The 24,782-nt window shown below is 39.1% G+C and overlaps 1 protein-coding gene across 8 annotated transcripts in view; it reads right to left on the reverse strand.

Annotated features, from left to right (window-relative positions):
• FREM1 (FRAS1 related extracellular matrix 1) overlaps positions 1-12,014 on the reverse strand; it is a 65,159-nt gene extending 53,145 nt beyond the window's left edge. For 7 of the 8 annotated variants that reach the window (XM_032206164.1, XM_032206162.1, XM_032206166.1 and 4 more), the window contains exons 1-2: positions 11,675-11,735; positions 609-1,111 (exon numbers count right to left, since the gene is read on the reverse strand). In XM_032206164.1, coding sequence (XP_032062055.1) covers positions 609-854 — 246 coding nt within the window. In that variant the 5' untranslated portion in view covers positions 855-1,111; positions 11,675-11,735. The other variant, XM_032206163.1, reaches the window with a different exon arrangement.
• Between the last annotated feature and the right edge of the window lie 12,768 nt (positions 12,015-24,782).

A 24,782-nucleotide genomic window follows, 5' to 3' on the forward strand; every position in this document is an offset into this window, starting at 1 on the left:
TATGACTTAAATGGGGAGATTTGTGAGGCAAATGAGTGAATGGTGGTATGTGAAATATATTTCATCATTCCTACAAGCTTGAGATTTTAAAAGAAAACAATTTTTTTTTAATGTATTTGCCATCTGTTAGCAATTTGGCTGTTGCAGAGTTCAGCAAACAATACTGTACACAATATGCTTATTGTATGTGATGTTTTTTTTTCTTAATTGCTCCCAAGGTAGTGGCTGCGTGACTAAAATGCAAAATGTTCTAGCTGGCTCTGCATTACCCAAGGGACAGTGAATATCCTTATGGTAGAAAAACAGGCAGCTGAGATTAGAAGAGGTCTCCTAACCAAAAGTTTTGAAATACCCATTCTCCATTTGTGAAAGGAGGCTGACCACTTTTATGTATGCATGTTACTGGGCTCAGCTTTTCCATTTCAGGAGTGCAATCCTCTGTCAGCTGGCTAACTTTAACAAAAAGTTGAATCTCATTCACACAAAGCAGTCAGTTCAATGCAATTTAACCACTACCACAAAAAATCTTACATAAAGCAACACTTCCTACTTTCTCCCATACTTGTACGCAGGCAGACATGCAGAGCAGCACAACAGGGCCCAAATACCTGTGGAGTTAGCTTCCCAACCCTCTGTGTTATTGGCTCATTTATCACAACTTCAACTTTGCACAAATCCTTCTCTTTGGGGATGGAGAACTTGAGGTCATCTTCTGACAGAAAGACAGACTGTCCCTTCATCACTTTCATGCCAAGGTTCACGCTAATAAAGGAGGAGCAGACAACTCTTAGGAGAACAGACAACAGTGGCAACAACCAGGTTTTCTCAAATGGCTTCATGTTATGAGGGTACATCAGCTCTTTCCCACTAGTGAAAATGTTCTTGATGAAAGTGGTCTTCTCTTCCTCCACCAGAAGATTTATACCATATAATGAAGGACCAAAACGTTAGTCACAGGATAAAATGTACCACATTTTATATTAAGATGCATCCCTTGACTGAAATTTCGACAGAGACCTTTCAAATCATCCTTGGGTTTTTCTAAAATTCATTGGTCAAGCCAGACAAAATGATAAATTTGTTCTCAGAGTACTTCTCAGGTTTGTTAATCCTTTAAAAAAGAGAAAAAAAAAAAAAAAGAAAAAAAAAAGTGTAAGGCATTGAGCATCTCTTAAAAGCAAACAAGCAAGCAAGAAAACAAACATATTTCCCTATAATTCATTGTAATTTCAATTTAATTTCAATCAAAAAAATGAACTTTACCTTTGAACACCATTAAGAACATATATGCTCAGAAAATTAGCTATGTACCAATGAGACTTCTCCCTCAACAGATAAGCTCTCACTGTGCACTCCAGGCATTTTCACAAATAAACATTTGGTATGTAGGATCCTCTGCTACCAGCCATTTTTATCACTGAATCATGTTAGTTTTACTGAATAGCATATTAATCAAAAGGTATGAGTATCCAGATAATTTCAAAGTGCAGAAAAGTAGGCCTTTGTCCAGATTCAATGTAAGTAGTAGAATAAAGTAGAATAAAGGAAATGTGGCTTTTTGTTAAATACATTTTTTCTGTGTCATCGAATGTGGATGAAAAAAATCAACTTTTAGCTCCAAACATGATCCTAGTACTCTCTACTCTTCCTACTACAGTGACTGACTATCCCACAATGTTAACAGAGATATACATGATATTGCACTGCAAAGCTGATTTTTTTCTTTAAAAAATAAAAAATGTAATCAGTCTGAACTGAACTAAAAAATAAAAATAAAAAAACAGTAGCAATAAGAAACAATAGACAACGATAAAAATAAAATTACACAAAGTCTCTCATGCCCTTAGTTACAGCTAATCTCTTTTTTCATGTTTATAACTTCATAAGAAAAGCATAGTTCTGTCATTAACCAAGCAGTTTTGAAATCCTTACAAGACCCTTATACAGCCCTCCAAAGTAACTGGAACTGTGGCCCAAAGAATAGGCAACAGTATTGATTTAATTAAATCTAATCAGATCCTAGGCAATTACAACCTATTAAAGTATCAGAATTCCTTCAGTTTCTTACGTATCTCTCTATATTTCCTTCATTACTATTCACAGATACGTGTTCACTCTACATGTTTCTGCAGTGACCTTCTGAACAGTCTACACTTGTACATAGCCATCAGCTCAGTTCTACAGTTCAGTGAACAACAAATGGCAGTTAGAATTTGTTAAAGATTATCCCCTGCCTAAAGTAACACAAGACAGACCCACTTACTTCAGCCCAAATTTAAAACTGAAGACACTGGGAGTAACATATGTTTAAAGTTAGATGTGTGTTGATTATGGAACCCAGATCTTAACTCTAGTTTTCTGGCTTTTTATCATTTTGGTCTAAAATTATGCAGCTTGCTCAGTCTGAAAAAATCTAGGAGAAAATGTAGAGTTCTAGGTAGAGAAAAGAGAACGAAATTCATGATTTCATCACATTTTTTAACGTGCTACAGAAAAAAAAAAAAAAAAGGAATAAATAAAATTAAAATTAAAAGATCAACTTATTTAAAAGCATTTAATTAAACATACAGATTTTACTAAAATCCTAACATATAAATGTGTCCAAAGTATATGCTAATTTTTGTTTTGTTTTGTTTTGTTTTTTTCTAGTGGGATGCATGTGCATAACACATCATCAAAATGAGCACATCCAAGACAGCACTCTTCTTCCTACAATTCAGTTTTGAAACACAGTTGGCAATTCCATAAAGGAAGGCATGGAAAGAGGGGGAAGAAAACAAATTAGACCTCAGGCTTTTTCCAAGTGAAAGAGTACAGTACCCTTTTAGCCTGAATATATCTGACTGGTATTTATCACCTAGTGCACGGAATGTTAACATTTTTCAGATATACACTATGTTTCCTAAAAATATCAGCTGCAAAGCATGGTCAGACGTTCTGAGTGAAGACTTGCCTCACTTGCCCTGCCCTCATCCTAATTCCTGAATCTAGCATGGCAAGGACTAGGCTAAAACAAACTCCTTGGCATATGGCTCAAGAAGATACTGTGTTTAATGTCTCCTCTGGCCTCAGGCATGCCAGAATCCTTAGCCAGCAGGAAACTCCTGGCAGAGGAATGCAGTGGCTTTTAAATTGTTGGAGGAGGAGAAGGAGGAGGAGGAGGAGTAAGAGAAGGAGGAGTAAGAGGAGGAGAAGAAGAAGACAAAGAAAAAAAAAAGGAAAAAGAAAAAAAAAAAAAAAAAAAACAAGGAAAGGAAAAGGAAAAGGAAAAGGAAAAGGAAAAGGAAAAAAATATAGCCTGCACAGTCTTTATTCCCACCTGAATGGCTACCACAAAAGTACTTAATACACTTAATACAGCCTGACCTCCAATTCAGCAGTGACAGTGTTCAGCAAATGTATTGTTTTCTTTACACTTTCCGTACATGCTTACGAAAGAGAAAGCCAGCTGTATCTCTCAAACAAGCACTGTCAGAACATTGCTCATGTAGAGACATCCACAGCTCACTGTGGTTAAGCTCAGGTCAATCTACATTCTGGTCCCTGCCCCATAAACCCCAAGACTGAGTGCAGGTATAAACCTCAGGCATGGGCAGTGGTTTCTTCACTGCCTTTTCTTACTCTGCATCAAGAACACTAAGAACAGAAAACCAGAGGCCCAGAGGAGCCAGGAGCATTTTGTCCAATTTCATGGTGGATATATGAGCTATTCTCTGCCACAAAATTGGTCCCATGCTGTCACTGTGTCTTACAGGCTTTCTTTAACTGCTTTTACCTGCAGGCATTGCTCCCGTATTACTGTACACATGTGTTTTCCCGGAATGTTCCTGCAATTGTTCCCTACTTATCTGCTGCAGGGCTGTCTCCCTATGTGGCTGAGTGAAGTTCTTGCGAAGTGTAACCTCACTTCCTCAGTCCAGTGACAACAAAACAAAATGACAGGGGATCCTTTCCAAACGTAATGTCAATAACATGAGAAATAAAATGTCCAAGTGAGAGCTATGATATTAACATTCTCACTTTTGTATGAAGAAGGACATTGCTTCAGCAAAGTCATGCATGCCCTACAAGGCACTTATGCTGGTGCAGAGTGTCCATGTGTTGTTGCTCTACTGCAGATGTACCACTGCTGGTGATGCCACTGTTGTTTTTCGTGGCTGCTTCTAAGTTGCTTACGGCTTCCCTACTGTTCTACCCTTCATATTACTGCTAAGCCTGATTCATCCCTGCTGTTCCTTCATGTGCCACCTATGTATCCAGAATGAAGGATACTGGGGCATTACTTCCAAATACTCTGCAATATTTCATATAAATGTAGATGCTTAATGAAATAATGAAGTTCATTAACAATACATTAGGAAGATTAGCGCAGAGTTTTTAGACTAAGCTGTTTTCTCATTGATTTTCTAAAGGTTTGGCTATGGAGTAAAATAGCTGAACTCCAGGTAAGTTCTGAGTTGTGCGAGAACCTAGTCCAAGATTCAAAACAGACATGCCAATTCAGCACTGTATTATATAGTAGTTGCTATGTCTTGGCAGAGTTACAAATAGTCAGGGGTCTGGAGCACATGATTTATGAGGAGAGGTCAAGAGAGCTGAAGAAGCAAGGGCTATGAGACAATCTTGTATCTGCTTTCAGATGTCTAACAAAGGAGTGCAGAGAACCCGGAGGCAAACAGCAAAGAGGTAAGATGCAACAAAAAATTCACAACAAGGGAAATTCCCATTAGATATTGGGGAAGAGAAATTCACAGTGAGTACTGCCAGTGGAACAGGTCACCAAACACTGTGGAGTTTCTATGGTGGAATTTATGTGCAGGGGTCTTTTACACCCTAAACCATGCTATGATTCTCAGCTGAAATGATATAGCTTTCTGGATTCTAGCACCCAAGTGAATTACCTGCTGTGTTTTTCTGAATCACTGCATTGTACCCTGCAGACTGTCCAGTAATTCCTGTGAGATCCAGTATAAAACCATAGTAGCATAACAACTGTGTTGATAAAGAAAGAAACTTGATAAAGAAACTTTGACACAATTACTTGTGGATTTGCCAATCTGATGCTGCCAGAGGAAAACTGCTTGAAATGAACTGCGAACCTGGAAAAGGAGTCTACCTCTGGCAATTTGGACAATGGATATTGTTCTTGGTGCAAAACATATCTCCAAGCATGTGTACAAGGCACTGTGCATGAGACACTCAGCAAGGGGAACTCCAAGGAGCTCCTTGTCTGCCAGCAGACTTCTGCCCTGCTCTGCAGATGATCCCAGGGGAGCGAGAAGGGAGAGGGAGAAGCAGCCTCTGAGGAGGCATTAGTGTGACTCTGATGAGCTAACAGAGGAATAGAGCATATTGGGTACAGTTTCGAGGAGAGTAACTGAGAACGTCTGAAGTGGTTTGTTAAACATTTCCTCCAAATGCTAGAAGAACTAGTTTTCCCTCACGGCTGCTGGTACACATGTGAAAAATTATGCAATGGTTAATTACAATCATAAGTGTCCTCACCAAATACAACTGACTTTCAAGAGGGAAGGGAAGGGAAGGGAAGGGAAGGGAAGGGAAGGGAAGGGAAGGGAAGGGAAGGGAAGGGAAGGGAAGGGAAGGGAAGGGAAGGGAAGGGAAGGGAAGGGAAGGGAAGGGAAGGGAAGGGAAGGGAAGGGAAGGGAAGGGAAGGGAAGGGAAGGGAAGGGAAGGGAAGGGAAGGGAAGGGAAGGGAAGGGAAGGGAAGGGAAGGGAAGGGAAGGGAAGGGAAGGGAAGGGAAGGGAAGGGAAGGGAAGGGAAGGGAAGGGAAGGGAAGGGAAGGGAAGGACTCAAACACTTTTTTTAGAGTTATCACTATCACAAAATTTCTTACAAAACTTCTCAATTTAGCATTATCTAGTGTAAATTTTTCAAGTGTTAACTGTCTTCAGAATCTGGAGAACTATGTATGTCCCTAAAAGTATCCATGAGTTATGGAAAGCTAGACATCTGTGCAGAACCCCTTCAGAGGTACATACAGAAACTCTCAGTTGTGTATCTCCAGAACCGTGTCAAAGTACATCTGGTCTTTTACATAATCTTTGCAAACAAAATTTATCATTGCAACTCCTGCATGAATGGAATTTACTTTCAAGAATGTAAATATTAATAAGCTGGTGAAAAGGTTTCCAGCACTTCTTCTTCATTTAACATTATAAAGGCAAGTATCCCTGGGTCTGAATCTGAGGGGAGCTAATGTTACATAAATAAAGACTAATCCCAAAGATTTAGATACACTTCTATTATACAAAATGACTGAAAATAAGATCCCAGGGGAAAAAAATAGCACTCATTTGTAATACTTAAAACCTTACTAAAAGAGCTGTAAACACAAGCAACCATGGACCAAGTTTCAATGACATCCGAAGTCTTCAGTGAGATTTGGATGAGACTTTAGTAGCTGTGACTTTAGGATGAGAGTAGGCTGTGTGACAAAATCGCTGGTTGCCTGGGAGATTTCACAGAACAATAGCATTCATAATTGCCCTCTTCTTTCACAAAGCTTAAAAGGGATTATAGAGCATGATTGGTTTGGGCTGGGAGTTGGTCTGATTTGTTTTAATGAACACCAGGAAAAGTTTAAAAAAAAAAAAAAAAAAAAAAAAAAAGACCATGAGATTTTTTTAGAAGGCAGGATTAAAGAGAACAAATTGTCATTCCTTGCACGATTTCTAGGAAGTGAGATAAATATTATTACGGCAATTAAAACTTCCCCCAGGGCAATGAGAGGACCCTAAAATATTCAATTAGGGGATTGTCACTTCAGAACGTGCAATTAACCCATGCACCATTGGACTGTTTGCTATTTATAATTTTAGCTCCACACACCACGAACAGAGATTATAGGCCACAGTGAAACTAAGTATTCAGCAAGGTATTTGCTGAATTAAGGAATGCTAGGTAGCAGTTTTCCTCACTTCTTCCCTTCTCAGTTTTGGTCTGTAAACAGAGTCCTATATACTTTTCCACAAATCCTGTGCCTTTTTATGCAAAGCAAATAAACTTTTTTTTCATCAAGGAAAACAAATGAAGGATGTAAAACACATCAGATATATGCAGGCCATTAGAGTTTCTCTGTTGTACTCTCATAGCAGTGGCATAATACTTAGAGTATACAAACAAGTAAGCAAAGAAACAAAAACTGTTCTTTATTCTACTTTCTTCCACATTACAGATATGGATTATAAGATTAAAACCTGATATAGTTTCAGTTTACAGAGGTTATTTTTTACTTCAGTGTTCATTCTCAGTGTGCTGTTGTTACTCCCATAAACTAAATTATGATTCCTCCAAGTTTATGGTATTAGGTGCCTGGTGACAGGACGAGGGGGAATGGGCTAAAGTTGCTCCAGGGGTGTTTTAGGTTAGATGTTAGGAAGAACTTCTTTACCAAAAGGGTTGTTGGACACTGGAACAGGCTGCCCAGGGAAGTGGTGGAGTCACCATCCCTGGAAGTCTTCAAAAGACGTTTAGATGTAGAGCTTAGGGATATGGTTTAGTGGGGATTGTTAGCGTTAGGTAGAGGTTGGACTCGATGATCTTGAGGTCTCTTCCAACATAGAAATTCTGTGATTCTGTGATTCTGTGATAGGTGGTGGAAACTGAGTATAGCAGTATCCCCCATTTGCTGAAGGGACACCATAAGACTGAAAGCATATTTGGTGTTATACAAAGACAGACAAGAAACTGAGGAGAAAAATCTGAATGTGATGTCATAAACATTAATGCAGTGTAGTGTGAGGTATTGGACCTTATGGCAAGGTGGAAGGAGCAGGGTGCTAGTTTCACTGTGGGGACAGGATCCCTTCCATAATCAAATACCTGGGGCTCAGCACCAGGATTGAGGACTGAGAGGTAATGGAAAAACAAATTGAAAACTTCCAGAGAGGTTCCTCCACAGATGCTTTTAGTATGATAATTTCCTGCATATCACCCTCATGCTCCTGGGACTGAACACTCACTGATTTCCCATTTTCCCCTTGGTAGTATCAACCTACAGGAAACATCTGTTTGCAGGGAACATCAAGCCAGCCTAGGAGAAGCCAATGAGCTTCTCATTGAGCCAGAATGAGCCGACCAGTTCGCCACTTCCAGGACTAACTAACCTTTCAGAAGATTTGGATATTTCCACTTATAATTTTCTTTAAACCATTCAGATACAGCAATAGGTTTTTCTGTCAGCATTTAAAGGGAGTAGACTACTCAGTGTAAATAGTATCACAATCCACTGTGTTTTTCACTGGTTTCATTTGTTTGTTTGCTTTTGTTTTAGTTTAGTGTCTTGGTGGTACTTTCATGACAGTATGACGCAACTGTGAAGTTCAGAAAGGTGTTTAATCTCTCTCCCTCTCCTCTCTCTCCTCAGAGAAATACTGGAGGCTCTCTGTTATGAGAGACGGGATAAAAACTAGAGGAAAACTGGTGAAAATAGTGAAATGAAAGGACTAGAACAACTGCTAGATAAGCTCTTCTTTAGGCTTTTTGCATAATAATATGCACTGCAGAGACAGAATAAGAACTAGTCTTCCTAAGAATAGAGAAGTGTATAACAAGTGGGTAGACAAGTGGTTTCCCCTCATCCACACAGAAATGACTCAAAAGTAAAAATGAAAACTACCTCTAATAATGGAAACTGTGGATGGGTGAAAGAAGGCAAGTGTAATGGGCAGAGGAAATTTCCCAAGAAATTTTAACATCAAGTAGCTGTTTCATGTTAGCAATTAACTCGCTATAGATAGAAAAGAAATGAGTTAAACATAAGCAGGCTACCTAGAACTAGTCAATGATTATCATGTCGGTGTTACAAGGATAAAAGTGTTTGCCTCTCCTCAAGCCATGAGATTGACAAGCAAAACGCAAAAATTAGGGCACTGTACCCAATACTTAACGTGACAACACAAAGCTGGCTTTACAGCCCCATACTTTTCCATGACCTTTGCTAGCTATGGCCTCACCTCAAGTGTGAGGTGCTAGATGAGCTTGACCCATGGCAAAGCAACTACACCAGTGAATGAACACATCCCTGATCCAAAGGCCTGGGGGTGCAAAAACCCATGAAATAGGAACAGAAAAAGCCTCCTGTGAAAGGAAGAGAAAAGTGAGGAGACAGGGAGCCCATGACCTTTTTTCACTACACCATGAACTACATGGTGTGATACCTCTGGAAACAATCATCAGGCTGTGGTGATGAAATGTAACACCACTGACACACTGCACCTCTTCGCAGTGTCATGCATTGATTGGTTCATGTACTGAGGAAGCTGTGTGATCCCACCCATCCTTGTCCTGCATGGACAGCTGTGGGCTTCTACCCCTGGCTGACACCCTTATATGGTTAAAAACTTACTAGGAGCACAGCATGTGGTTTTGATGTTTTTAGAATAATTTCTTTATGCACTGTTATTGGTTGGCTGGTTTTCTGAGTGTGGGGGAGAAAGCTGGTGAGCCTGGAAGATAGTGGCAGAGGTTTTAAATTTCTGCAAGGGAAGATTTTGCAGGCTGCTCTGCACAAAGATGAGCTCACTGAAGGGTGTACTGCGTCTCACAGAATTAAACAAGCATTGCAGTCTCCTGCACATGCTATACACAGGACTTTCTTGAATGCTTAAATTTTAACAGCTGGTAGATGGTATAGTTTACATTTTCCCACAATCACGGTGTCTTGGTTCATCTCTCTGAGCCTTAGACATGTGAAACTTAGAGGCTCATTTGAGCTTTTCACCAAGATTACTGCTATACTCTGGTTGAAAAAGATGAGTCTCTAAAGAGCAATTCGTTCCTGTTTATAAAGATACATAAAGGCAAGAGGATGGATTTAGAACACATACAAATTTAGGTTTACAAAGTTGTGTGAGGGGGCTTGATGTTTCCTACATACAAATCAAAAGAGATTTTGAAATTCTGTGAAATCCATAATGTAACATAGAAGTGGTATTATTGCATGCAAATTATATTTGACAAACAGAGAGTATGCACTAAATCAAATAGTAGCACACCTCATTGAAATTATTCTAGATCCCAAACTACACAGTCCTTCTTTTATTAACAGATTTTTATTGACAAAGTTATATCCTTCTGCATTCAGGATGCCTGCACACTGCAGCTACAGCCTGTCTGCTCATGTGGTCAATGGTATAATGGTTTTAGACAACTGGAGGCTACATCTGGCAGAAAATCACACATGGTCCAGCTACAGTTTATTGTCACAGCCAGCTACTAGAGTTCTTTGAAATGTTGTTGCAGACGATGATAGCAGCTAGAGACAGAAAGAGTACGTTAGGGAGTGTTTAACAACTTCCCAAACAGTCTATTCAAGTCTTTTGTCCAACTGCATAAAAGGCAGTTGAATCACACCAAGAATCACACACACATTGCAAGTTGTAAAATCAGAAAGTTGTGATGGACACCGTCACTACAATAATTGCAGACCACACAGCCAATGGCAGGAGAGAAGTAAATCAGGGTCCACAAGCAGTGGCCACAGAATCTCAGAGAGAGAGAGACACAGAGAGAGAGAAACACAAAGTTAAAGTATTCATCAAGAATGATGTTTTTATTGTCTCTTTCTGCTCAACAGGTGTAATCTGCATGCAGTCATGTTTTTATTAAAATAGACCACACAGAAAAATCAGAATGAAAATGCTGGCAGGCTTACAACAGTAACGCCCGAGTAAGAGAAAAAGAAATGCAACTTCTACAGATGCATGTGCTCTTCCATGGTGCAAACTGGTATCAGTGCATCATGCATTTTGCCTAAAGTAACAAGTAGCTCTGAGTTAACTGAGATGATGAACTACTAGAATTCTCTAAGCAGCAAACATGTAACTTGCAAAATACCCTTTTAATAAATACTTCAAGAAGCTATGTATTATTGTCTACAGGACTTTTTGAAGTATCTCAGAACAACACAGAGTGAGAGAAACCAATCTCTAAAAACTGTTCTAGAGTTCAATTATACATAAGTGAATAAAAATGAGCAAGAAATTAAAAGACCGTGCAAGCTGTGTTCTCGTGTGTTCAGAAACAAACATAAACATTTACACACATATATGACCAATGAGCAGCCATCTAAATCAGATGAGTAAAGTCAGCTGTCTAAACACACACAAAAATGTGAAAAGCCTTGCAGATATCTCCTGCAAAATAAAAGTCTACAATTTTAAAGCATTCATTTAAAAATGAATTCTTCCAGTTAAATAATATATCCTTTGGGCAGACTTACTAATATCAGAAGTTTTCATGATGTTTTCCAGTGCTTCATAATACATTTCTCTCTCTCAGCGTGTTTTTATTAAAAAGACAATTTTAAGAAAAGAATTCTTACTAAGTGTTTCCAAGCTCTTATAAAATATAAAAGCATAAAGTTTTATTAGTGCTGGTGGAAGAAAGCCAGCACAGTTAAGAAATCTGTACCAACTTGAACCTTAAGTTAAACTAAGTTACTTGGAACCTTTAACTTCCATGGGTCTACTAAACAACCAGCAAAATACAGTGCCTGTTTCCCTCCTAAGTCAGAATTGAGCTTTCAACCACCTTAAGTTCAAAAAATTGCTGTCTGATTGCCTTGGTGCAACATTTGTTAAGCATTTAAATATTACAAGCACAAACACAATAGCATTAAGCATATACAACAAACCTGAAACAGATACTTACGGGAAGCAATATTAGTCCAGGAGGCTGAACACAAGATCATACTAAAATGAAAGGAATAATGAATGTCACTGACCTGGTAGTCTCTGGTTTAAAAAGGCTGGCAGAGAAAGAAATCCAATGAGTGGGTGACAGAGGGAGGGAGGGAGGGAGAGAGAGAGAGAGAGAGAGAGAGGGAGAGAGATGAAATTCCAGTCTTTTTGGTCAGCTTGTCTGTAGTTTCCTTTGTACTAAAATTTGACAATAAACACTCTTTACTGGCAAGACTGTTCCTGGCTGCAGAGCCCCAGAGTACAAATGCTTTTGGGCTCCCTATGATAAGGGCATTCTGAGATGCCTTGCAGTGTTTACACTCAGCAATGCCTCTCTGGCAGCCAGCCCCGGATCTTCCCTTCCCCTTCTGCTAGTTAAATCTGTTGGGACTAGAAACTGAGCTCCTGTGAATAATGCTTGCTCATTTTTTCTCCCCACTTCTGCTGGCTTACTCCCTGCTACACACACACACAGACACACACGCCAACTTATGCATGTATTAAAGACTCAGAGAAAGTTGTGAGTTAAAATATTTTCAGATCACCCAGTTTTTCCCCACAAAAAAAGGAAATTCTTTAACGAAATACAGATGTGATTAATTTCCTTCCTAATATAGTAGCATAGTTTAGTTTGGTCTTATTTGAGGTTGGGTGATGAAATTAAAATAAGTAAATTATCTATTTTATTGTGAAGTGTATTGCATGTGTGATACTTCTTAGAAGCTCTACTGTTCAGTTGACTGTGGTTCAAAATCCTTTTGCATAAGAAAGTATAAAGTATTCAAATTAACACAGTACGGGCCAAATCCCAGCAATGATTTAATACCTCAAGATACCCCTCCAGCTTTCTGACACCAGCTTTGCATCAGATTTGTAGATTTGACTGGCTTGTTCCTGGAAGTCTGTAAAATGTGCTAGCACATTCTGGCTTGTTCCTGAGAAGTATGCTCAACTGTGCACATTTTGAGTGCAGAGGCTACATTGCAAAGTCACCTTTCTCAGCATTGCCAGGGATAGACCATTATTACCATTGCAACACTTGAGCCAAAACCATTTTTTAGCATAAGGGTCACAAATGTTTTTAGCCCGGTGATGGGAGCATTGCTACAAGTCAAAGGGGCATGTGGGGAAGGATTGCTGACTCGCTTGTGTAAGCAGGGGCCAAATCCAGCACTAATGTAACAGGCCTAAGATCACCTCCTCTTGCAGGCTGACTTTAACCTTCATATGGAAACAAAACGGCAGTATAGAAACACAAAACAGTCAGCAGTATAGAAGAAAAGAACCAGCAGATGTTCCTGTGCCATGATGTAAAGGCAAATGAAAAAAACAGACAACTGTTAAAAGTTAAGACTCAAAGTTATGCCATGCGTTATATGCTACAATATGGGCTATAGTCACTTAAGAAAAAACACTAGACAAAAAAGCCTCCTTCAGGAACAACAGTAGTATCAGAGTGGTATAATGTTCAGGTTTTCAGACCTTGTAGAAATCCTTGGATTTCATAAAGTTTCAGAAACACTTGGAACGAGTATTTATCTTCTGTGAGCCATGTAGCTGACTATAATTTGTATGTTTGTGTTTGTGTTTACTAAAGTGTGGCTTCTAACTCACTGTGATGAGACACTGGTCTGTTTGTTCTGTACACTGGTCTGGTTGGGTTCATCAACATAACTATATTTACAGGCTGGTAGAAAAAGTGGTGGCTTGTTTTGAATTGTAACTTCTTCAACCCATTAATCCACAGCATAATTGCAGAAGCTTGTTTCAAAACAGATTGATTACTCCAGCAATGAATGTGGCCTTCTATTTCTTATTGCCATCCTTAACTATGATTGATTTTTGCAGTCTATCAATGTCACATTATCTAAAGAACAGATTAAAATTAACAAAGGTTTTCTTGAGAAATGCCACAGCACTGAAAAGAATACACGTCTTCTATATATACACTTTCACTTCTTATTTCAACATCTGTCCACATGGGAAAAGGAATAGGTCAGTTTCCTGTGAATTAAACTTAAGCACAGTGTATATCCCTCCTTAATTAGCAGATAAAATCTTACAGCCCAAACTGTTGATATGAAGGTAATCATTCAGCTGTTGTCTGTAAGCTGTCTGTAACAGGGTATAGTCATAATCAGTACCATTCTTTTCTGGCTTTTATCTGGAAAGTAGCATGTGTACCTGAGGCACAAAACAGGCAAGAATGCATAGACAGAGAGAGCAAACTCTTCTCTTTCCTTTCAACTCACATTACTAAGCAACAGCCTAAACTATTAACAGTGTCTAGAACTGTCAAGAACATGCTGATCTGCACAGTCAACACTCCTGCCAGGAGGATGAGGTTCTCAAAACAACAAAAGTCTCATGCTTATCTGAAATCTGAAGGTTGCACACAGGAAGATCTGCTGAACTGCGGGGGAAAAACAGAAATGATTATTTCCTGGGTATTTATAACATGGCAGAAGTTCTATTCTGTTAGCAGCACCACCAGGCTGCAGCAGTATCTCCTGTCCCACTCTTCACTCTGTTGAGGGATGCGGAGAACAGCATGAAAGACCATGTTTAAAAGGGCAAACATTAAATCTACCTTCTTCTCCCTCTCCTGATTGTATATCCTCTGTCTATAAAGATTCACTGTACTCCTGGTTACCACAAACGTGGGAAGATTCAATCAAAGTACACTGAATTATTTTTTGATCATGAAAATACAAGATCAGCAATGCAAAGTGAGACAGTGAACAGGAAATTAAGATACACTAACAGACAGCTGATCCTGACAGGAGCCTATCAGGTAGCCTTGAATGGGGACTTGCCTACTTGCTCCCAGGACCTAGCTGAATTTATTTGTAAGAACATTATAAATGAATTAATTAATAAAAATAAATAAATAAAAAAAATAATAAAAAGACAAACAAACAAAACCAGCTTCCACAGAACAAACAAGTATAATTTGGGGCTGCCACCAGACTGTGGCTGGATGCCCTGTCAGGGGCTTCTTTACAACAGCAGGTACTATCACCACAACAAGGAAGGAACATTTGTCTTCATCCACAGTAACCCAGCATTCAGACAAGAAGTTAATAATGAAATTCATAATGCAACTGTCTGCTGGATATTTTCCCTCTTTATCTAAAAGCATTTAGTAGATGACTACCAAGTAAATACTATACAAGATACTCCTTTGAGTTTTCTCATAGAAGACTAAGTGTCTATTGGTTATCAGGTATGGCCAAGCAAGAAATATGCCCATTTTTCATGGTACAAAAAAAATAACATGTATATCACAACAGAGGAGATGGTCCTTGCTGCAGGGAGTGCAACCAATTCCTCCTCCACTTCTGAGACACAGAAATACATCATCCAAGACCAGAAAAAGCCCCTCTGCTTGTCACTCACAGTCTCTGAGTGGCAGTGATGGAGAGGTTGCTGTAGTAGCAAATTGAATAGAGCGCTGCCTAGTCAGATTAATGACAGTCTGCAGACACTCCATACACACAGCCAACATATCCTCAGAATTTGGAACATAGTCCTGGACAGTTCTGGTGACTTTCTTAAAGAGCCTGGCAGGAAGAAGATCTGGGAGACACCAACCCCCTTACATAAGCATGGGCATGCCACAAGGCAGCTCTTGAGATTCAGTAGCTGTCGTGGTTTAACCCGGCCGGCAGCTAAATACCATGCAGCCGTTCGCTCACTGTCCCCCCTCCCTCTCTGGGACAGGGGAGAGAAAGTGAAGCCTGTGAGTTGACATAAAGACAGTTTAATAAGACAGGAAAATAATAATAATAATAATAATAATAATAATAATAATAATAATAATAATAATAATAATAATAATAATAATAATAATAATAATAATACAACGATGATAATAGTACTACTACTACTAATATGTACAAACAAGTGATGCACAATGCAATTGCTCACCACCCGCTGACCGATGCCCAGCCTAACCCTGAGCAGTCCGGCCCCCTCCCCCGGCTAGCCACCCCTATATATTGTTTAGCATGACGTCAGATGGTATGGAATATCCCTTTGGCTAGTTTGGGTCAGCTGTCCTGGGTCTGTCCCCTCCCAGCTCTTACTGCACCCCCAGCCTGCCTGTTGGCAGGACAGAGCAAGAAGCTGAGACGTCCTTGGCTTAGTATAAGCACTGCTCTGCAACAATTAAAACATCGGGGTGTTATCAGCACTCTTCTCATCCTAAGCCAAAACATAGCATTCTACCAGCTACTAGGAAGAAAATTAACTCTGTTCTAACTGAAACCAGGACAGTAGCACAGCTACATGAACATTGTTTCTGGCTCTATGCCACAAAATCATTCTTAAGTATTTCAAATTTAGAATAGTTTAGTTGGAAGGGACCTACAAAGACCATCAAATCCAACTGCCTGACCACTTCAGGGCTAACAGAAAGTTAAAGCATGTTAATGAGAGCATTATCCAAATGTCTCTTGAACACTGACAAGCACAGGGCAACAGTCACCTGGCTAGAAAGCCTGCCCCATTGTCACCTGGCTAGGAAGCCTGCCCCATTTTCTGACCACCCTCAAGGGTGTTTCCTAGTGTTTCCTAATGCCAGCCTGACCCTTCCCTGGTGCAAATTCGTGCAGTTCCCTTGTATCATTGGTTATCATAGGTTATCACAGAGAAGAGACCAGCATCTCCATGTCCATTTCCCCTCCTTGGGAAGTTCTTAATAAACAAAAAGACTGGAAATTACTTTTCATCAGCATTACTGAGTCTGATGTGGCATAGAAGGGTTTAACTCTCTCTATAATCAATAATACGAGTGTCAAGTAACACAGACTTCTATACAAACAGCACGACAAAGGTTTCTCAGCTAATGAGTGCAAAAGGATAAGACATCATGCTGTTGACATTTCTTCACTGATAAGTATCAGAAAATACTCCTTTCAAAAAGACCATTGTAATAGAAACTTGGCAGTATTTTAAAGAATCTCTCAGGTGCCTAAGATGATATTTTCATTTCTGGTGACAAACAATTGACCTCTTAATTTATGAACCATGACATTACTGTGTTGTCTGGGAAAAAAAACAAAAACAAAAAAAAAAAAAAACATGTAGCTGTGATCCAAAGTCAGATTTAACCCACATACACTTCCAATAAACTGCTAGAAAGGCAAGCTGTTAACCTTCAGGAAATGAAGGAAATTACTATAGACCCAAACCACTGACAACAGTCACTTACTGAATATGAGGAAGCTTGTATATACCCTACTGCAAAGCTTCAAACCAGAAGAAAATATACTGTTAGTTCATTCAGACTACATTTACAGTACTAGTTTTGTTTGAGGAAAGAGCTGGGAGGATCTCTCTGCTAGCACAACTGCCCTGACTTTCAATTTATTTTTAACAGGTAATGAGCATGGGCAAGACATATCAGCATGTCAAAATGCTTGCCAGATTGAGTGTGACAACTACAGTTAGATATTCTCGATACTGATTTCAACTCAGAAGTTTCAGTCCAGCCACCTGGAAAGCATTTTTTAACTCAGTTATCCTATCAAATGAAAATTCTGCTTACTTCAGTCATCTTAAATGATTTGATTTGTTGAAGCCTAAGTCATATCAAGGCCATTTGAAGCCATTATTGGTCTTAAAGAGTGAAGGTGTGTGCTTGTAAAACATTGAGATTCTCAGCTGGAATATATTAGACACAATTACAATGCTATTTATTTCATGTATCATGGCAAATGGTTCATTTATGTTTACTAAGGTAGTTCCCTAAGTTAATGTTGTATTTTGGTTAAAGAACAAAGGAGAAAAAGAGAGAGAAGATGCTATTTTTGCCTACTGTTACATCAAATAAAAGGTGGTGGTTTTATTTGTTTGTTTGTTTGTTTATCAAGGTGGCAATCTACATAAATCCTTCTTTGAATAAGGTCAATTTTTCTGCAAAATCTGACATACCTGCAAAGCCTTCCTCTCCTAAACTGTCTATATCTATGTCCTTAGCATCTGAGATCATTACAGGAACTACATGTTTTCCAGTTTTTCATTATGCTGTCAGTCAGTAAGTCTGACAACAATCCACTTCAGGTCTGAATACAACTCCAGGGAGTAAAACGAAGTATTGTGATGCAGTGTTAGTATTACACTCTTTATTAATCTCACACAACTTTTAAAGAAAATACTCTAATGCATTAATATCTTAAATAGTACACAGCTGTCAGGAGATCAAATGCCAGCTGTTTCACTGGACAGTACATGCAGCAAATGTGTAATAACACAGCCCCTGAACTCGAACTGTTCAAGTGAATAACCACAGAAGAGGAACAAAACTTAAGGTTAGGAACAGCATTCTCAAAAATCAAACCAGTGAAAAACCTTAAAAGACACCACAACGCATTTGCTGTGTGGCCAAGTAGAAGTCTGAGTTGAGAGTGAGTGGGCAGCATTTTCAGGAAGACTTGTAGCTTCGCTGAAAAATCCACACTTGATGCTATTCTCTCCATTTTCAAACAGTTTCGGTTTTCCCATAATTATTTGTATCTTGAGTCATAGCAGTGGTGAATGGATCTATAAAGACTCCAGCACTTTGGTGGTCCCTGAAGTCCTTTGGCCTGAGCATGCACCACTGCTCCTAAAGTTTCTTTAAGTTATACCAGCCATAAGGGGCAGTGTCTATATGTCCATACTGCAAATGATCAAAACATTTCCTCATAGCCGTGGCTTTCCCTTTGTGGCTGCATGAGAGGGACTACATGCAGCTGGCAATACAGCAGCAGCAGATTGCCCTCTGTGCACTCAGTAGTGGGATGTGTGGCTGTCGGGGTCATGGAACTATGTGACCATCAGAAATGCCTGACCCTTGCTGGGCTGGGACAGTAGAGGCATGCTATAGGATGAGAATCTTGGGCTAACACTGTAAGCTGCATATCTAGGAAGAAAAAAAAAAAAAAAAAAAAAAAAGATTGGATAGTATGAAATGGTTGGCAGCATCTAATATGACCACAAGCATCTCTAACTTCTGAGGGCAGGAATGGACTGATAATGCCACACAGATGTCACAGAGGAGGCCCAGGATGAACCTATTTCCATCCCTTTCTCAGACAACTAGTGTGCTCAAAGAGGGTAAAGATAGGTCTTGAGCACTACAAAATTAATGAATTTGGCACAGTTGGAGACAGGAACTCACTGAAAGAACTGGAGAAGCAGAAATTTTGGCATAATAGAAGAAATAATTAGATTACAGCTTGTGAAAAGCTGGCCTATTCTTTAATGTACATAGCAAGGGATAGAAAAAGAATAATTTTTTTTTTTTTTTTTTTTTTTTTTTTTTTTTTTTTTTAAGATCAAGAAGTGTAGAAGGCCTGGAGTAAAGACTACATGTTCAAACTGTAGTTAGTCACCCCCACAGACTAAAAAAAACATGTGTAGGATTGTTGCATATTGGCAGTCTGCCCACTTCCTGTAACAATGCTTGCAGCTAGGTTTCAAAATACATGTTCAAAATGCCCATGTTTTCTCTCGCTTCCCTTAAATTGTCTTGTTCCTGCTCCAGTCCTTCCCCCCAAAACCCCGGACCATATGGCCCCAGTCATGCTGATGGAGGATTATTGTCCGTGTTAGAAAACTACCCAATTTAAAACAAATGGGCTTTTAGAAATACTGCTTTATTGCCATTAAATTAATATCAATACACTCAGTAAACATTCCTTAGTTATTTTAATTGAGATCAATCAAAGTGAACTTAATGGGGTCTGAATGTTTTTACCATGTGTCTGGACTCTTTGAAAAAGGAGCCTTTGGACGGGCAGGCCATTAATTTTGGCTTACATGGATTTAGACCACAGCTGGCACAACTGGATTTTTAATCCATTTAATGCCTCTGAAGTTTCACTAGCTTTCCTTGTTTAGGTCACACTGCTGCTGCTGATGAAAGATCTGCAAAATAAAGTTTCCAGACAATATGGTGCATTTTACACCATTTTTTGCAGAAAGTTGCAAGTTCTGCAGTTAGAGCATGTCTCAGAAGCACTAGCAGGCAAGACTAGTGTGTAACCAGTACAAATCCTGATCTCAACCAGTAGCTCCAGTAAAGTAATACATTTAGTACAGTGAAATCACCCGTCATCTATGCTTGCGTGTGCTACACGTAGGATCCAGACTGAAAACCAAGAATGCTAATTGTCACAAAGACCGTCCATTTCCTCTGGTCTAAATTTTTACTTACAGCAATGTTTTAATAAATAAGCATATTCTAAAACTGTTGCAATCCCTAACTGTTTGGAAGGTATGCTGAAGTCGTTAAGCACAGGATGGAGCTATAATCTGCTATAATCCTCTAAAAAGATTAGTTTCTGAAGAATTTTCATATCTTGGCATTCAGCCAAGATATTATTAAGGTGACAGCTTAATTAGACAAAATTGAAGGAGCTTTCTGAGATACAGGAAGAAAGGAAACCTCACTTGTATGCACCTAGAGGGGGCTTGGGGAAATCTAGGAAGATGTGTTATTTTAATTATGACAGTGTCAAATCTGATCTTCCCTAGCCATGAATGAAAATATCAACTGGAAAAGTGACGTTCAGACTTCTCCATACCTGCACTTGCAGGTATTCCTGCGTTTTTTCTACTTAAACACTGAATTCCAGCTGTGGCCTAACCAGTGTTGTCTGGGCAGGTACAGGTGTGAGAATGAGAAATACACTGGAAGGTAAGAGACAACAGTCAACCTGGGAGATGCCAGGTTGGAAGATAAAGACAAAGAGAAAAGGAGAAGAGTGCACAACAGAGGCAACATCAGAAAATGAGAACCTGAAACCCAGGCACCAAGTATGGCCTGCAGCTCCATCTCACACAGTCTCAAGGCATGCCTTTGTTCTGCTATTCTTATTGAATAACATGCTAGCGTTAAGCAATGATCTGCGATGATCAGCCAAAGAAGCAGTTCCTCAGCCTGACACAGATGTACAGATACATAAAACACAGCATGAATTAGGTAAGAAATTACTACAAAAACTGCAAATAATGCAGCTAAATCAGGTTTGTGGGAGAAATAATTTTTTTTTTAAAGGAGCTCTGAAGATGGCAGTAGGTAATATGAGAAGAAAGTTCCTGTGAAAAACTAAGTTGTGTTTTTGTAGTCAAACATGTTTTCAAAGTAGAGTGTGTTTTTGCAGTAGAAAACTAACCTTCTGTATTCAAAGGTAGTTGTGTAGTCATAACAAAGAGAAATGCTAAGTAAGTGGACAGTAGAAGGCCTCACAGTTCCAAAATAATCACAGAATCACAGAATTTCTAGGTTGGAAGAGACCTCAAGATCTTCGAGTCCAACCTCTGACCTAACGCTAACAGTCCCCACTAAACCATATCCCTAAGCTCTACATCTAAAGATAGAAGTCTGAGAAAAACAGGGTGAGCAGTGTGAGAACAGTAAAAAAAAAAAAAAAAAAAAAAACAAAGATCACAAGTTATCTAAACAGAAGAAAGGAGAAAAAAAAGAAAGGGGGGAAGGGGGAGGGAGGAGGAAGGAGACATTAAAGTGTTGATCAAAAAAAATTTTACATATATCATATAGAGGAGCATCGAGTAGCTTGTGAACCTGTAGTATTCAGCCAATGAGGAAACAGGGGAGGTGATCAGGTGTTGGGTAGTAGGGAATAAAAGGTTATGATTTGTTTACTATAATGTGCTCCTAATTGGCAGGACACACGCCATTACAATTATGAATAAAATAGCTTCACAGAAGATCCTGTCTAAAGAAAATTACTGAGATTTTTCTCACAGTTCCCAAACGAGAACTTCTGAGAACCCAACACATGCTCCTGAATAAATGTTTTAAGTTGTGTTAACATCATGATCTCCCATTAACAGAAAAGGAAATTATAAAATACACATCATGAAACACCTGGAAAAGTTACACAGAGCAGAGACTTTTCCCAAAATTTAGCATGTTGACCTCATAGCCACATTTACAGCTGGTAGCATTTGTTTTGTTTTGCTTTGTTGAAAAGAAAAGAAAAGAAAAGAAAAGAAAAGAAAAGAAAAGAAAAGAAAAGAAAAGAAAAGAAAAGAAAAGAAAAGAAAAGAAAAGAAAAAAAGAAAAGAAAAGAAAAGAAAAGAAAAGAAAAGAAAAGAAAAGAAAAGAAAAGAAAAGAAAAGAAAAGAAAAGAAAAGAAAAGAAAAGAAAAGAAAAGAAAAGAAAAGAAAAGAAAAGAAAAGAAAAGAAAAAACACTAATCCTTCCATTTTTTCACTACCAACTACTGTTTTTCCTTTTTTTTTTTTTTCTTGAAGTCTTTTTCCAAGTTTTTTAATGACCAGAAGACATAGCTCTATTTAAGTTTCTCTTAGATCTGTTTGTTTTTATCCTCAGGATTTGTTTCTTGCAATGTATTTTGGTTCCTGAGCCATATCTGAATTTTTTGCCTTGTATTCTGGTTAGCTAATATCTTGGTTTCCTAGACCTCTGTGCTAAAGTATGGTCTCTCAAATGTTCTGCCAACCTAAACTTTTTGTTTGACTTGAATCAGCATCTTCTGCTGGTCTTGGCTTCTTTTTTAGCTCTTCTATTTAAAACTTCCAGCTACATAACGACTCAGAAGTCATTCAGCCTCCTCCCTGCACAAGTCCAGTTAAAAAAAAAAAAAATTAAATTAAATTTAAAAAAATCAATGTAATTTAAAACCTATTTCCAGACTGAGACTCTTTACAGAGTACCAGTGGATGATATTGAGAAGTCCATTCCCCTGAAAGTTTGTCCAAACAGAACTTGAAATCAGCCAAATATGGTCACTGTTAAAAAGCATAAAGTAAGTCAATTGACAATTGCAGTGTGTTGACTGGAAATACTGGTGTTCTGTGAGGGAGGGAGGTGTTGTGGAGGCACAGGAATATGAAAAAAATTAATTGTGAAAATTCTCCCATTTTCTGATATTCCCCTTCTAAAGATTAAGGTTAGATTCAAATACCAACATCACAGAAATTGGGCTCCCCCAGAGACTGGAGTCAGCTGGGAAATTTCAAGGCCACCAGCAAACTTTGTCTATATTCACAGGGAGACTTGGGGGCACATCTTAAATGCCAGTGTTGGATTAAAAAAATCCAATTACTTTATTCAGCCATGTAAACAGAGGGAAGGGGAAGCATCTCCCCCAGAGTCTGTGTTAGGTGATTAGATGAATTTATTCAGCCTTAACAACAGTACAATGCACAGGGATGCCATTATGAAAGTAAAGGGTGTGTGCATGTAAATTTGTGCCTGTGTCAGTCCTTCATGCTGTTGAAAGCACTTTTGAGACTGAATTCAGAGTAAAACTGACCAAACAAACAAACAAACAAACAAAACAACAACCTGAAGGTCAAAGCTGCTCAATTATTTTTGTTTCTGTGTCCACAAGTACAGAGGAAGCTTCACCTGCAGGGCACCACTGTGCTGAGCAAATACTGAATGCACTCAGCTTGGCGCTTGCTGTTGCAAGGCCAAGTCAGCACAGGGCTTTGCCTTGAAGAATACATCCTGCTTCTGGCAGAAATAATGAGCTAAGGAACCATGCTTACAGTCACTGAGAGCTGCAGTGGCATCTGTTTGTCTCCACCAGTAAGGAGTTTGTGACCACCCTTGTCCTGAGGTCACTGTTCCTGAAGCAGAGTGAGCAGAGGAGATGGGCTGGGTGCTCCTCAGCTACTTCGTCACAAATACTGAAATAGCTACCGGGCTTTTTCCCAGATCTCAGCAACTGTTTTTATTCAGGACATGCCCAAAACATCTGAGGGTTTAGAACTGAAAATCAGCATAAAACAAGCTTTTATTCAAAGCAGGCAACTCTACTCTAATCCACAAAAAAAAAGGGGGTCTGATTTGACAAGATAAAACCCTTTACAACCCATAAAAATATTTTGTGAGCATATACAGAGATTTCCAATGGTGGAATGTTGGTTCATTTCCAGAGAGATTTGTTATTTACTCATTTAAACTGAAAATAGAGCCCAATGAGATGGAAGTGCTGTAAAACTGAATTTTTTATAGCTTTTGACAAGAAAGAATCTTTTCCTCTGCAGAAGTCAGAATATGGAACTTTTACTTCCTAGCAGTTTAATCCATCATCACTTGTAGCAACATCATTGGATATTTAAGTAGACTTCCAAAATTGAAAATGACATTTTGTCAAACAATTTTTTTTTTCTTTTTAAGAGAGAGAAAGAGAGTTTTAATTTCATAAAGGTTTAGGTATGTCATGTTAAGGGGTATAGCTGATTAACCGTTACGGGCCCGGTCGGATTCAGGGTACTGAACCAGTCGGACATTCACCAACAATGCATTAACAGTCTGGGGGTCCATTCAGACATTCACCAACAATGCATTAATCGTCTGGGGTTCTGGTTGGATTAAGAACACTGAAATATCACGGATAACCACTCTTACCCAAGTTGCATTTAATGAGAGCTATCACAATGCAATCAAGTATGGTTTATTACAGCAACAGATAATGAGGTTCTTTTGGATTGCCAGCGATAGTGACTGTCTGCAAAAGCAAGCTATCATGCATGAAATATTCAGGTGTTACAGGTGTTACAGGTGTTACAGGTGCGCAGCCTAGAAATAAACACGTTAAAAAGATCAAAGACTCTAGAGAGATTTATAAGCAAGTATTCAGATCTCACCCAAAGGCGTCCCAATGGGGGGGGGGGGAAGAGAGGCTCAGCCCGTCGACTGATCCCAGGAGTCAGGAGGTCCTAAGGATGTAGTATTTCCTCGGGATGGTATCTCCCCTGATGGTGGTATCTTCCCTGACATCCCCTCTCTCTTGGGCCAATTTATATTATTTTCTATCTTTTAGGTGGAGCTTGAGTGGCTCTAGTCAAGCATATCTTAGTTATGATTGGTGAAAAGTTCTCCCGTCTCCGTTTAAAGTAATCGGCTCCGAGAAATTCAGGGCGCATGCTCGGTGAGGGGTGATTGCACCTTGGAGGCAGGTAGCTTTTGGGATGGAGGTGTGTTTTGTATTATAATGATATTATAATGAGCAAAAAGTACACTAGGGTACAGCATTTGTCAAAACATGACAGGTCCTTGGCTCAGGGTGGCAAAAGCGCAGCTTATCGGTC

Source organism: Aythya fuligula, chromosome Z, assembly GCF_009819795.1.
Source record: "Aythya fuligula isolate bAytFul2 chromosome Z, bAytFul2.pri, whole genome shotgun sequence".
Taxonomy (NCBI): Eukaryota; Metazoa; Chordata; class Aves; order Anseriformes; family Anatidae; genus Aythya; species Aythya fuligula.